This window comes from Phalacrocorax carbo, chromosome 4 (genome assembly GCF_963921805.1).
Source record: "Phalacrocorax carbo chromosome 4, bPhaCar2.1, whole genome shotgun sequence".
Classification (NCBI taxonomy): domain Eukaryota; kingdom Metazoa; phylum Chordata; class Aves; order Suliformes; family Phalacrocoracidae; genus Phalacrocorax; species Phalacrocorax carbo.
This window is the reverse complement of record NC_087516.1, coordinates 9,335,038-9,349,693: the sequence shown is the minus strand read 5'-3', so window position 1 is coordinate 9,349,693 and position 14,656 is coordinate 9,335,038. Positions and strand designations below refer to the sequence as shown.

Below are 14,656 nucleotides of genomic sequence, written 5' to 3'. Positions count from 1 at the left end.
AGGACTGTACACCTATACATTCTTTCAATATTTCCCATAAACACAAAAGAAAAACTTGATTAATATATTTTTTCTCCATTTTTAATAAGTTAAAAAAAAAAAACCACCCTTAAACGCGGTGAAATTTGAAGTTTACAGTAACACTACACTATTTAAACCGATGAACAGATATGTTAATGTCTATAAATAACTTTACAAATATACATGTTAAGGTACAATTTTTAAAACAAAACTGTGAAGATATAAAATAAACAAACAAACAATCTTTTCTTTCGCCCAGATCAGTATATCCTAGATTGCAATGCTCAGATTTTGAGACTCTCTCTCAGTACTGCTTTCTGTTGCATTAGTTTTATACATTCTTTCTTTTAATATATTTATTTATATATATACAGGATATATTTATAGATATATACAGATTCTCTGGAATAAACCTTTTTGATATAAGTTAAAGGCTCTTGCCTACAGGTACCCGTAACTTCTTTCTCCAAGTCACTGCACGTAGATGGAGCCAAACCGCTGGCATCAAGGGGTGGATGGAGGAGCTGCTCCTCTCCCCCTCACCCTTGGCAAGCAAAACCATGCAAACCCCCAAAAGCAAGACTCTTCCCGCCCCCCCCACTCCCCCCAACCAGCTGTTCCCAAAGGTCGGATACAGCCTGAGACACGTGTGGGCACCACACGCCGGGTCCCCCGGCGCTCTCGGATGGGCGATGCTCTCCTCCCCGGGCACACCCACGGCCGCCGGCGGGTCTCTGCCCGTCCCTGGGGTCTGCGCCCGCCTTGGCTCGGCCCCGTCGCTCCCAGCCCAGCGCAAGGGCCGACAGCCGCCGAGCCTGGCCAAAGCGCTGCCATTTCAGATGACTTGACTGTCTCTTTTTATCTTTTTTTTTTTTTTTTTCCTTTCTCCATGATGATTTGCATTTTACTTTTTTTTTCTTCTTCCAAAAAGGATTCCTTCTATGTAGCTGGGTAATACGCTCATGAAGCTATAAAAACGACGACAACAAAAATATAGATATTTTTATAAATATATGAATCCCTGCAGGCAACGTGGCTTTTCAGCTCCACCAAAAAGGTTCATGTACAGATTGCATAAGCAAAGAATTTCTACATTCTTTACACTTTGTTTGTTTGTTTTTAAAAGGAAAGGTTTTTTCTTCCTCTTCTTCGTATTGCAGGCACAGAACGGCTACTCTGGCACTCAAAATGCAAGCATGGAGGCTGGGAGGTCTGCGCCCCCCCCAGGTTCAACATTCTCCTTAGTATTAAAAAAAAAAAACAACCATCCAAAAATTAAAAATAAACAAAAAATATCATATATGATAGGTCATCTTGGCAATAGATTAGTTCCTTGAGGCCAAACAGTGCTTCTTGACTTTTTATACAGCAAATGGGAAAAAAAAAAAACAAACAAACCAAAAAAAAACCCAAAACCCCCAAGAAAGTTAACTTTTTTTTTTCACCCTGAACAGCTCAACACCACCACAAATCTCCAGGCACCACCACGCAGTTCCACTGGAAGATCCTTCACTACGGTTTCATCCTTGGTGCCCCACCCTCGTGCCTCCGTGGGCACCCTGCCCACCTGTCCACCTGTCCGTCCGTCTGCCCAGGGTGCCCTCACGTCCGGATGACGCCATTGCAGGGAGGGTGCTTGGGCAGGCAGGGCTCGTCGGGCAGCAGGTCATGTGCAAAGACCGAGTCATCCCCCGAGGAGCAGGTGCTGTGGGTGTCCTGGCCAGCCGGTGAGTACTGTTCGAAGGGCACCGAGAGGTCCAGGTACTCCTGCCAGGGTGACAGACCCATCAACGCTGCGTGCCCCACACTGAGGCCCGAGCCACCCCTCCCCGCGCCCACCCTACCACACTCACATCGGTGGACGTCACGGTGAGGACCCTGTCCAGGTCTTCCACCAGCTGCTTGAAGGTGGGCCGCTGCGAGGGGACGGCGTGCCAGCACTCCCGCATGATCATGTACCTGTGTGAGACGGCAGAGGAGACCATCACCCATGGTGGGGCTAAGCGCTGCCCACCTGCCTGGCCACTCACCCCCAAATTGCCTGAGAAAACAGCTACGGCCAACGCAACCTCAGCAATGGTGGCCTTGGCGTATGGCCAGCTTGGGGGCGGAGGAGGAGGGGTTTGTGGAGCCATGCTCCTCACTATCGATCTCCTCATGTGCGTCTGTGCTCTTGATGCAGGAGGAGGAACCATCTTAAAGATGACACACCAGACCTGCACCCCCAACTGCGACCTGCCAAACGAGTCACGGGGCTCAGCCGAAATATGTTGGGGTGGGTAAACCCACCCGCTGCCAGCTCCACAGCCTCACGGTGGGGATGTCCCTCTGCCTGAACCATGGCCTGGGGTGGCATTTGGCGCAGAGGGAAGGGGGAGTGGGGCGAGGCGGTCACGCCCCACCACACACTCACAAATCATGGGTGCAGTTTGCGGGTTTGTCCATCCGATGGCCTTCCTTCAGGAGTTTGAAGAGTTCCTCAACAGGAATTCCCGGATATGGAGAGCCTCCCAAAGTGAAGATCTCCCATAGTAGTACTCCAAAAGACCAGCTGGAAACCAAAGAAAGATCTTTAAAATTCAATGAGGTTTTTTTCCAAGTCCCCCCCATATCCCCTCCCCCCCCGCTCGGCTTTATTTCTGTGCAGCCATGCATAGCTAACAAAGTCATCAATAGCATGACTAATTGCCTAGGCCATTTTTACTAGTTACTTGGAGATCTCTGCTGATCCAACTCAATAGCAAAGAAATCCCAGGCACCAAGTCTGAAATTGAAATGAGCATTTAATCAGATAGGTGACAGCCCATCTATTACCCCCAGCTCTTTGTTAGGTCTTCCACCAGCTCCAGTGAATGGAACAAATCAAATTATTCATGCACAGCTTCACTGAATTGCAGGCTTGGAACCACAGGCCACTAATTGTGCAAGCTGATACCAAAACTTGCTTGTTACAACACTCATTTCACTGGCCAAGCTGGGAGAAAAATACCCCAACAAAAATCAGCGGAGCACTAATGTTACACACTCCACTCCTGCAGCTGTGCTCTGGTTACAAGTCCTCGTTTTCAAAAATATCTTTTGCCTTCTTCATTTTCTTTTTAAAAACAGGGATTATCTGTCTGTTTCGCTTCCATACATGCTTGCTCTCCCGTTCTCTAGCTTTGATTTATCTGTCATGCCCGCTGCTGCATTACCTAAGCATGGAAACTATGATTTAAGATCAATAAAAGCCAAAGTATGTTAAAAATACAGAAATAGAAAGATTCATTTGTCCAACTGCAAGCAGTGAGCCTTGAGGAACAGGCAGGCTGGCTGCTGAATTGCTGTACAAATGCCATTATTGACCAAATATTGAAATAAAAAAGCCACGTACATGCTGAGCTACTTCAGTCCTTGCAAAGTTTAGATGTGATACCGATTTACATGTAAGGCAGGCTCTGCTGTTTGCTTACCGTACAGAGGCACCAGAACAGACAAGACAGGATTAAGAAAAATAAAGGCAAATAAATGAAGTGGCAAAATTAATCTGAGAATATATTTGTTGAATATTCTCTGTTCAACACTACTAACAGCAGACAGAGTATTTCAAGCTCATCCATGTACTCAAGCATAACTGTCTGGAGCAAAGTGTGGAGGAAGCTGAGGGTAGGTTTTTTTGCACAGTTTTTTTTTGCATAAATTAGTTTGACTGCAGGCTGAATCTCCTCATCTATAAACTGGACAAGAAATACCTGCCTGCCTTCCAATAGTTTTCCAGCAGCTCACTACACATCCTTGGATGAAAGCAACTAGATAAGGGCAAAATAAAACCATGTGTGCAAAGCTGCAACTTGGAATCAATTCGTTTGCTTTTGCATCCCCAGGCTGCCCAGCAGTGAACGAGCCCTGCTGGTGCTTAGCAGCACGTTTGTCTCTAAAATACTATAGGTGTTGATTCCCCTGTCTTTTTATATATTTTTTTTAGAAGTGTGGGTATGCTTACACATCACTCTGGTGAGTATAGACCCGGTCAAACAGGGCTTCTGGAGCCATCCATTTCACAGGCAGCCGACCCTGTAATTAGGAAGACAATGGGAACATCCCATCAGCATATTCCCCCAGCCACAACGGCACCATCTGAATCTTCTTTTCTAATCCAGTTTGAAACATTTTCATTAACAACCGCATCTGCCTTCTCAGTCACTGGGCAAAGCAGTAGTGGCCACATACAAACAGATTAGAGCATCTGATCCCTGGATCTTCGCTGACAATCTTTGCAGTAAATGCTCTCTGTAGAGGACTGTATTTCACTGCCAAGGCAGGTTTAACAGATCAGAGCATCTAAATCTTTGCACGGGAACAGCATCCATTGCTCATAAATGCAGTGAGCTCTGCAGCGGAGCACGGGACAACACTTTCCATCTCTTTGGTTGGAAGAAGCAGTTTGACTCCAAGTTAGGCTGAACTTGAAGGGAAACTTCCAAGAATGAAGGCAAGGGCCAGATCCTCTAAGAATGAAATCCTAATCCCACTGGAGGCTGAAGGAGGAGGACTGATCCCAGGTTCCCAGGGGAACAGCCTACATCAGGGTCATAAACATGGTCTGTCACATGTAAGAAGTAAAGACTAGCTTAATTATAATTATTCTGGGCTTTCCTTGACCCCTGGAGGGAGTCAGAAAGGACTGTGTCATGTCTGAGGCATAATTTGGCTATGGGAGGGCTTTGTCCTCTTCTGACCCACTGTCTCACTGGGGGAGACAACTAGACATGGGACATAGGCAGGATGCACAAATGGGATTATGCTCTCAGCTGTCCAACAGAACTCAAACAGGGAAAATCCATCTGATCTAGGACCAAAATTCCTAAGAATTTTTATTAATTTATGATTAAGAAATCCCAGCAATTAAGAAAGATTTCAGATATGACATTGGAAAGGATCAGTGGGCTTCATAGGACTGCTGGACATTTAGACCCCTTGCAGTTGCAAAGCCCTCAGGTTCTGCAGTAACCTGAACCTCTCCCACTGCCCTCTCTGCACTCTGGCGTAGTTGCAGCTTTTGCTCAGAGCTGAACATCTGCTGCAGGGCTCTGAACCAAGGCACAGGTCTTCTCTCCAGCCCTTCATTCATAAATTCATCTCTACAGAAAATACAAATGACCCTGGGACTCAGCCCTTGTCTGGGACCATCTTCTCTCTCAGCCTTGACAGTGGAGCCAAGGAGCTCAGCTGTAAAAAGGAGAGAGAAATGCATGAAAGCCAGGTAGCTCCAGGTATACAAAAAGTGACATTGCTCTGTCAAGGCCTCTGGTGGGACAGAAGTTGGCTCCTTGGGACCTTTATGAACAGTAGTGGAGCAGACTGGAAAGGGCTTCATTCCCCTTTGGTAAAAACCTTGGTTTCTCTTAGTCTAGAGCCTCCCAGCCAGCGCCAAGACCCCTCAACTGGATGCTAGCACCAGCAGTATCTGTCAGGAAGAAAATGGATGGTAAGTGGACTTCTGCAGCCATCCTATCTACAGCCCCTCCCATGGGGTAAGGTCACCAGCAGATTTCTTCCTCCTAAGCCTCTCTAGAAAGGGCCACTTGCTGCAAGGATGGCCAAATTCCCTGCCAGAAGGCGAACTGCACGTGTTTGGCAGCTCTGTACTTACATTGGTGGTTTTCTTGTAATAGTCGATGTTGTGAACGTCTCTAGCAAGGCCAAAATCAGCTATTTTCATCACATTGTCTTCAGTGACTAACACGTTCCTGGCTGCCAAGTCGCGATGAATGCACTGTGAAAGGTGAGCAAGTCAATAAATAAGGGCTTGTTAGCTGCCTGCGCCTGGAACCAACAGCACCGTGTGGTTTCTAAGCTGGTGTTTCATTGACTCCCAAGCTCATAAAGCTGTGGGCACTGCTTAACTCCTCGCTTTATGTGTCACTGCCCCATCATGCATACTTGGTGGGAGCCACCTCTTAGCAACACCTAATCGGCAGCCTCAGCGCTGACACAGCCACGTGTCTTTTCTCTCCAAAGGGGATGCTGAGATGAGAAAGCCAACCCTCCTCTTCTGTGGGTGCCTACTGGGACATGAAGCTTTATTTCTGCCCTGCTCTTCCTCCAGAAAGAGGAGTGAGGGCTGATGTTTGAAGGAAAAAAATCCTCAAATTACGATATCCCTGATACATCCAAAATACATAGAATCGTAGAATGGTTTGTGTTGGAAGGGACTTTTAAAGGTCATTTAGTCCAACCCCAACATCATAGTTGTTAGCTGAGGAAGACTACAAATTAGCCTGCACTGTGCAGAAAGGGAATTTAAAGCCACCATGAACCATCCACCCTGAACTGCAGTAACAGGACGAACACATCTGACAGCTGAAGCTGAACTTGCTCCTGCTGTAGTGCTCCCTGCCCACAAAAAGAGGTCGCGCCAGCTGGTGCACAGCTTCCTGAACCCAAAGCCTGATTCTCCACTTGCTGATGGCAGGGTAAAGCAGGACTAATCCCAGGCTATGATGCAAGCAAATGCAGCAACAGGCTCAACACACAAAGTGCTCCTCAGGGAGCATCCTGGGCATGGCCATGCATCCAGCCAAATCCACCGCCAGCTCCGCGCCTCACCAAGCTGGTGACAGCCACAAACATTCAAGCTACACCCAGGACCTCAGCTTCCTTGTAGGTGCTCTGCATCTTTAGCAATCTCAGAAAGGACATGAGGGGGACAGGGAAGCATGCAGCTCCTGACTGTTGTCTGAAGTACTGTCTTCTGCACTTCTACAGTGGAAACTCACAACTTGGTGTGACGCTCACCCTGACCACTGCTGCCCGAGCCTCAGGATCACATCTGAAAGCCAGTTACCTCTCCGAGTGGTAGAGGTTGAATTGCTGAGGAACTGCACCAAGGTCTGGATGGCTTGTGCTTTTGTAGGTGTTTTGGGGATGCTAACAGGCCTGCAGGTGACAGCGAGGGCTGTGCAGCTGCATGGCTCATGGATGCAGCTGGCATATGGGAACTTCTGCATATGGGGTGAAGCCTTCTGCAAAAAACCCAAGATACTTTATACTGAAAAATCTGGTCTCTAAAGGGAAAAGCCTGTAATGCTTTGCCTGAGCTGCCTTACACATGGACACACAGATCACTGCATGCCTTTGAACACACGGGACTGACCAACACTCCTACCAAATGAGGTTTCTCAACTCACTTTCTGAGATGCCAAGTACTCCATGCCACGGGCCACCTGGTAGGCGCAGGAAACCAGGTCTTTAAATGTCAACTGCTCCTCCGGCAGCTTGCAGGTGTCGAAGGAATAGTCCATGCCAGGTGGGCGACGTGCCCTGAGGTATTCCCGCAAGTTCCCCTTCGACGCGTACTCTACCAACACGTAGAGCGGTCCTGCAAGCAAGAGCACATCAGCATCCAGCAGAGGAACAGCTAACCACTGAAATTTTATCTGGGACCTTCTGGGCAGCCACTGAGCAATTACACAGAAGGGATGTCAAACCTAAGCCTCCCACGGCCCTGTGAGCACCGGGCTGCTTTGCTACGTACCGTCCTGCGTGCAGGCACCGAGGAGGTTAATAATGTTTTTGTGCTTCCCAATCATCTTCATCATTTCCATTTCAGAGACCAGGTCAGACAGGTCCTTGTCTGTGGCATCGTCTGGAGAAAGCAAGAGACGAAAGCAAAAGAATGTCAGGAAGAAAATAAGTGTTTTGTGTAGTTGTTAATGCAACTGCTGTGTAGCCATGCGGGGCTTTGATAGGGAAACGGTACTCAAAATATGGCAGTGTTTGTTTTTATTCTACTTTGGGAAGAAGAATCAAAACAAAAAAATACTATCTCAAAAAAAGGAGAATATTTGTTCAAGAGAAAAAACAAACAGATCGAGAGAAATCTTCATACGGAAATCGATAAAACCTTTCCTCTTCTGTTTCATCCTGCCACGTATTAAAGAAAAAAATCAGTTTTGGTACCTGGCACCAGTTTCCTTTTCTAATTGACTCCCTCCCTTATCTCCAGGGGCCAAGACTGAAGGGTGGGGGACAGTCAGGGCTGGGAGAGGGACTAGCAAAAGAACATATTTTTTACATGGAAAGCTGTAATTTTTCTACTAAAGTAGAAAAATGGGGGAAAACCTCCCCAAATCAATGCTTTGGTTTGGAAAGATGGAAATGTTCCTGCTTCCAAAAACAACTTCAGAATGGACTGAAGGAAATATAAATTAAAAGAACCCCTTTCTGATAAGAAATACTATTTTGGTAAAGATGTCATCCCATGTAACTGCAAACCCGTGCTGCTCACTGTTGGAGCATCCACCCTGCTTGCTCCAGCTGAACTCCTCAGGGTGATTTTGTCTGTGTTGTCTGTGGTTACTCTGTGTGTGGGAACGATGGGAAACAGACTCATCCGAAGGTGCCCAGTGACTCCCCCATTTTTGGCCTCCCTTTAACCTCTCAGCAGTTTGGTATCAAGTTTCTTCAATGAAGAAACTCCTCAAGAAGGAGTTTGTCAACCGAATTTCTGCAAACTCCACCTGAGCTTGTTGCATAAGCTTTTGCTAGAACAGACAGTGCTGGTTACAGGAGTAAGGAGTGGGCTGATTTATGAAGCTGGCTAGAAGTGAAGGGGGTTCCCCCTTCTTCACAGGGATGCTATTTCCCCTTGGCAGAGAACTGGGTTAATTCCCATTCCCTCTTCCTGATGGGATTTGCACTTTTACATACTATCCAAGGAGAGAACCCTTGCCCCCAGGCTACGTGGGTGAAGGGAAAGAAAGGATGTTCTTGCTTTCTTCTGTTGTATCTGTTTGTATCAAAGACTCTTTTGAGAAAGAACAAGAGGTAAACCCAGTGCAATCTGCCCTTTGTAGACTCCCCATACCTTTTAACATCTTGACAGCAACTGTGATGGCCTTGTTTGGCTTGTCCTTATCAATGCCAATCGCTTCTGCCATCACCACTTGGCCAAAACACCCCTCGCCGAGCGGCTTCCCCAAGGTCAGGCTGGAGGGAGGAACAAGCAGGTGCGTCAGTGGGTACCGGGGTGGTGACACTCCCGGGAGGCAAGGGGACCCTGACCCGTGGGTTGACTGACCGGGAGCGTGCCAATTCCCACTTGGGATCAGGAGGCAGTTCCAGCTCAGATACATTGGCTAGCATCGGCCCGTCACTGGAGGAGAGGCGCGTGATCCGGACCAGGGGCGTGTTGGAATTCATGGAAGAGTTGGACTCCAACGACACCTGCTTGGGTAGAGCAAATGAAGTGTTATTGCCAACTGTATTCCTAGGGAAAGCAGTGCCTGAGATGGGTCACTGAGGGGGTTTGAGCCATCTTTGGCCACCGTCACCTTTCTGGTCATTTCTAAATGGGAAATCCCCCCACGCTCTACTTCTCCCCTCACCCTTGCAGAAATGCACTGATGTAGGCACTTGTGGTCAGGTTTTTAGCTGGTGGAAAGGAGAGACAGGTCAGCGAGTGCCCTCCAGCAGGCAGGAGGTATAATCTGTTCCGTTACTCTGTTTGCATCCCTTTAGCACATACAGGCTATGGAGGGATTTCTCCTGTTCTGGCTCTGTAAATGCCCACCACGAGCTTGCACCCAGAGCTGTGAAATCTGTAGCCTTCACTATGTGGTTTTACATAATGCCTTTTGCTCCTGCCCCTCTGCAATTACACAGGGCAGAGCATCTCTAACTGCATGGAGAGAGAGGACCCCCTCCCACCTCCATGAGAATTGGTTCAAGTCACCAGTGACCTCTGTGAAAGCAGAACTGAGCACAATTAAACATGCTCTTACTCCCCAAATCCCCACTCCACCAGGGTGCCTAGACTAAACTGTTTCCCTGCAAGGTGTGCTATCTGTGGCATCCACAGCTGCACTGCCAGCCTCTCTTGCACAAGGGCGACAGAAATGCAGCTGCTTGAGGGCTGCTCATGAACCAGAGTCATCTGCCACCAGCTACTGCTCCGCCGGGACAAATCACTAAAAAGGGGTTTAACTCCTAGACTGCAGCCAACTTATGTCCCTCTTGAGCAATGTTTTTCTGGCAGAGCTTCTCACCTAGAGAGAAAATTTCAAGGAGGGGAAGAAAAAATAAAAAAGAGGGATGACCATAGCGGGGAATAGGAATCTTGTATCTACTTTCTGTTACCTGTCTCTTGAGTGGAAATTTGGAGACTTTCTGTACAGTGGGGGTGTTCATGGCTTTTTTGTTTGGCATTTTCATCCTGCAGATAATCACAATGACCAGCACGAGGATGAAGAGAACAAAGCCAGTGCCATAACTGAGAATGCCAGCGTACACTGAGCCTGAATCATCCATTTCCATGAGCTCCTCTGCTGCGGGGTGACAAGAGATGGTGGTCAGGACAGGGTGGGCAGCTGGCCGCATGCAACTACACGCAGCAAAAGGAATTTGGGGAGGACTTGCTCATCAGCCCCAATTTTCTGAGTAACTTCAGTGAGGGGACTCTCCTAGGCCAGTGGTTTTCCACCTGTGGCTGTAGCTAAAACACTAGTTCAGTTTGCCTTTTTTGCGGTAATTTTACTGCTCTCTGCTGCAACCCTGGGGTTTCTAAGAACCTTCAGCCCACAGGTTGAAAAGCACTGCTCTAGGCTGAACACCTCTTCACATGTCTGTGCTGTCCCTCTGACCCAGATCTTGCTTTCCCACATATCCACGTCACATAGTTGGATGCCTTGGACGTGCAAAGGCTGTAGGACTGGGGTTTGCTGCACTTTGCTCATTCAGCTTCTCCAGCAAAGATTTCCACCTGACCAGTGCCTGCCCTGAGGGACCAAGGGGCTTGAAGGGCACCCAAGGATAAGGTATCACACAGGGAAAAGCCTCACAAGACCAACCTGCATCATTATTTCATAAAAACTTAGTTCTGCTGGGAAGAGGCTGGAAGGTCTGGCCCAGAGAGGTGGCTGAGCCAGGAGGGTGATGGCATGAGCCCATCAGCAGTGGTTACCTGCTAGCAAGACTTTTTTGGGACCAGCAAAGCTCAGCTATTGTTTCTCTCCTTGTTCCTTTCAGGACAGGCACATAGACCAGAGGAAGGAGCCATGGTGGGACTAGTTTTTTATCCCCCAAGGGTGTGCGGGAATCAGAGGAACAGTCAGCAGTAAGAAACTTTATAATGAAGTCATGGCGATGGGGTTAGCTCGCTAACAGCTTGCATACATCACTGCTGCTCCAAAGCAGCACCGTCGGCAAGCAGCGAGAGCCTTGCCCCTGGCAGCAGCAGGCTCCAAATCAGGTCTTCGGTGGCTGTGTCCAGGGGACATGGAAAAAGGGCTGTCAGTGACATTGCGGGCTGTGCCAGCCTGCGCGTCAGCTGTGCAAGGCCTGATGGTACCAAGCAGCCATCTCCTCCTGCGGGGAAGGGTTACCAGATCTCCCACGATCAGGCACTACGGCCGGTGTCACAGCTCGGCTGCCTTGGCTCACACCATCCCGCCCTCTGCTCCACGTCTCCCTTCTCCCTTAGTGTAGACAGGGGTTTACAAGCAGAGGTTCCCCAGACAGGCTGTGTCCTCCACCTCTGCAGGTAGTGCTTCAGGGCCTGCTGCTGCATGGACGGCTGCCCTTCACTGTGTCTGACTTCAGTATAAAGTTCCACTTCAGGTTTTTTGTGGGTTTTCTCCCGATTATTCTTTGTTTAAGTAAGAGGTGTGAGTTTATACATTGTAAAAACAGTGTAACAGTTGGATGAGACAGTATCAGGAGATTCTCAAAATAACAGAGACATTAGTCTTCTTAAACAAAGGAAATGATTTCTCATCCAGCGGATGGCAGAAGCAGAAACAAGATCAGATCAGCTATTTTAGAGCTGGCAAATAAACAGAGAAAAGACCAGCAGATCCCTCCGGCAGCAGGGTTGGGCATGAAGGAAACCCTCTTGAGACCCAGTAAAAGTGGTAACATCCAAATCACTGCACAGATAAAGTGAGGATTAGAAATGCCTAAGTTTCCAGTTCCTAAGCACATCCTGAGATGGATGTGTTGCAAGATGGACCCCAGTGTGGTCTATGACTGGGTGAGCCAAAGTGGGGTGTATAGGATTTTGGGTGCCCTTTCAGTAAGGGTCTATTGAACATACTCCAGGTCTGTTCTTGCACTATCTGCAAGGCACAGCACCTATGAGATGCAATATGAATAGTGCTGGTGCTTTCTTGGACCATGCTCGTGCCTCCCCCATAGCTGAAGGCAGATTCTGCAGGTGAAGGGACAGCACAGCCTTGTCCCTCTCTCTGGGAGAACAGATCCCTCTGTTGCATATTCTGTGCTGGCTTCATTGTCAATGAGAGCTTTGCACATGAAAAGACCACAAAATTGAGGTCATTCTGGCCTCGGGTTTCAAGCCCACTGCAGCTTTCATCGGTCCCAGCTGGAGCAGGCAGCATGCAACGCCCCTGGGAGCCAGGACTCCTGGTCTCTCTCTGCAGATGACTCTCCTCGACCTTCTGTTTGAGATCGCTATCTTGGTCTGTTCATCCGTGAAGCGGAAATAATGCTACAGGGAGGGAAGGGTGTACTCACACCAACCACTTATGCATCTAATTTTAGGTTAAGATATGAGGTTAGACAGAAAGGTTCCTTCGTAAGATGATCCACAGTCCATGTCCAATTTAGGTGCCCTGGATCATCTGACGGGGAGGTTTCCTCCTCCCACTGGCAGCGTAAGAAGACAAAGCTCCTAATTTTGGCACTTAACAGTCTCCTAACAAAGAGGCTGTGAATGCTTCTCCTTGTTATCCAGGTCAAAAAAAGATACTGGACGTTTTGCATCATTACTGCAAAAATAATTTAGATCTTGAGACGCAATGCAAAAAGTGTCAGCTGTGAATATGCAACAGAGGTCTTCTGCTGTGCGGATTTACCACCCGCACAGCAAATCCCAGAGGAGAGCCCTCCCTGGATAACGCGCCCTCTTCCAAGCAAGGGGCGGTCTGCAGGAACTTGGCATTTCTAAAGCAAAACATTAAGGCACTCTGGAGAGGGAAAGAGAGGCCAGCACAGAAGGAAATACCTGGTAGCACCGTCAGCCAAGCAGAGTGATGTGAGAACCCAATAGAATTCCCTGCGAGACAAGTATATTCCCCAGCATCCTCAAAAGTAACATTTCGCAAGTACAGAATCTCTAGCTCCTTATCCGTTGTGTTAACACCTGCCGTCTATGGGGAAAAAAAACACACACATATAGAAAGAGGGAAAACAGAGAACAAGCCACATTCCCAGCAAGTGTGAGGACACCACAGGCAAATTTTAAAAGCAGATTAAGGTGGGTTGGTTTTTTTTTTTCCAATGGCCCATCTTCCACATTTATTTATTCATTCCCCTCTGCAACCTGTAGTCAAAAGCAAAAAAAAAAGTTCCCTTCACCAGGTTCTTACTCTGTCCCACTAAAGAAGCATGCAAGCAAAAGCATCCAAATGAAAAATTGCCCCCACAATATGACTGACTTTGAGTTAGTAGGGTAAGTATGGGGGGGAGGGGGGAAGAAAGATGGTAAAATAGAGAGGAAAGACAGAAAGAAAGGACAAAGGAGGGGAGATGTAGTGGGGAAGACTCAAGTGCTGATCAGAGGAACATACATTTTGATTCATCAGTTCATTGGAAAATAACAGAATTTTACAATTTTTTAGATTTTGTTTCAAAGTGAGCATCTCACAGCCATACATTCATCACACAGCCCTTGATGCTGTAATATAACTCAGGTTGATTACAAGAAGGTGCTTGTAAGGAACTTTCCTGCAGTGGCACTGAGCAACACAGCAAGCCAAACCCTCCAGGCCAGAGTCAAACCCCAGAGCCCATGGAGATTGCTGCTTCTCTCTGTTACCGTGTTTGCTTGCACGAGCCACCATTGATATTTATTTCTCCATTACTTCTCCAAGGGACAGAAATCTGTGTACTGATTAGATCAGTTTTACGGGTGAAAATCTGGAAACAGCTTGGTTTTCCAGAGCTTTGAACATCACATGTCATTAACATGCAATTCTGTTATCAGCACTCAATTGTAAGGAAGGGAAAGGAATAAAAGCGTGAAGAGTTGATAGCAAAATTTGACAGTCATTTTATTGTGGGAATTTTTCCATGGCAATTGCTGTATAGGCGTAACATTCTTGTAAAAAAAAAATTAGCAAGAAAACAAGATAAAGCCATTCAGCGTCAGTTGACAGGGTATAATACAAAATGAATAGTAATTTTAATCACTAGCTTCTTTAAAATGTTATAGCTCATTCTTGCAGTTGCCACGGCCTTGGGACAGAGTCTGTGGTTTACCTGGTTTTGGTTTGCGAATGTGGAGCCAAAATGGTTTTTCGGCTATGCCTACGAAATTGTTGGCTCTACACAGATATTCTCCTTCATCTTGTTCTGTCACATTGAACAGATTTAGGTTAGCATCGGCTTCAGCGTTTTTACTGATCCAAGACTGCAGGAATAGACAGAAACCTGAACTTCAGTAAACCAAACAATACCTCCATCGCACCTACATTAGCTAGGATTGACTGTTCACGGCTATTTTTTTTTGGCTGTGGCAACATCCCCGGCTCACCCCGTGGTGAGAGACCTAACCCAGGACTTGGGTGAAGAAGAGAAGTTGCATTTGGCCCCCAAACCACGTGCAAGTGAACTCCCTTCCCTTCACTAGCAGCAT

The 14,656-nt window shown here is 47.4% G+C and overlaps 1 protein-coding gene across 7 annotated transcripts in view; it reads right to left on the bottom strand.

The window, feature by feature from the left end:
• Positions 1-1,019: 1,019 nt before the first annotated feature.
• Positions 1,020-14,656, bottom strand: part of FGFR3 (fibroblast growth factor receptor 3) — a 55,775-nt gene continuing 42,138 nt past the window's right edge. For 2 of the 7 annotated variants that reach the window (XM_064448965.1, XM_064448959.1), the window contains 11 exons: positions 14,281-14,431; positions 10,135-10,328; positions 9,083-9,228; positions 8,870-8,991; positions 7,538-7,648; positions 7,191-7,381; positions 5,654-5,776; positions 4,004-4,074; positions 2,435-2,572; positions 1,875-1,980; positions 1,020-1,788 (listed from right to left, as the gene is read on the bottom strand). In XM_064448965.1, the coding sequence (XP_064305035.1) occupies positions 1,624-1,788; positions 1,875-1,980; positions 2,435-2,572; positions 4,004-4,074; positions 5,654-5,776; positions 7,191-7,381; positions 7,538-7,648; positions 8,870-8,991; positions 9,083-9,228; positions 10,135-10,328; positions 14,281-14,431 (1,518 nt within the window). In that variant the 3' untranslated portion in view covers positions 1,020-1,623. Of the gene's footprint in view, positions 1,789-1,874; positions 1,981-2,434; positions 2,573-4,003; positions 4,075-5,653; positions 5,777-7,190; positions 7,382-7,537; positions 7,649-8,869; positions 8,992-9,082; positions 9,232-10,134; positions 10,329-13,024; positions 13,170-14,280; positions 14,432-14,656 lie in introns of all 7 variants that reach the window. The other 5 variants (XM_064448960.1, XM_064448962.1, XM_064448961.1 and 2 more) reach the window with 5 other exon arrangements.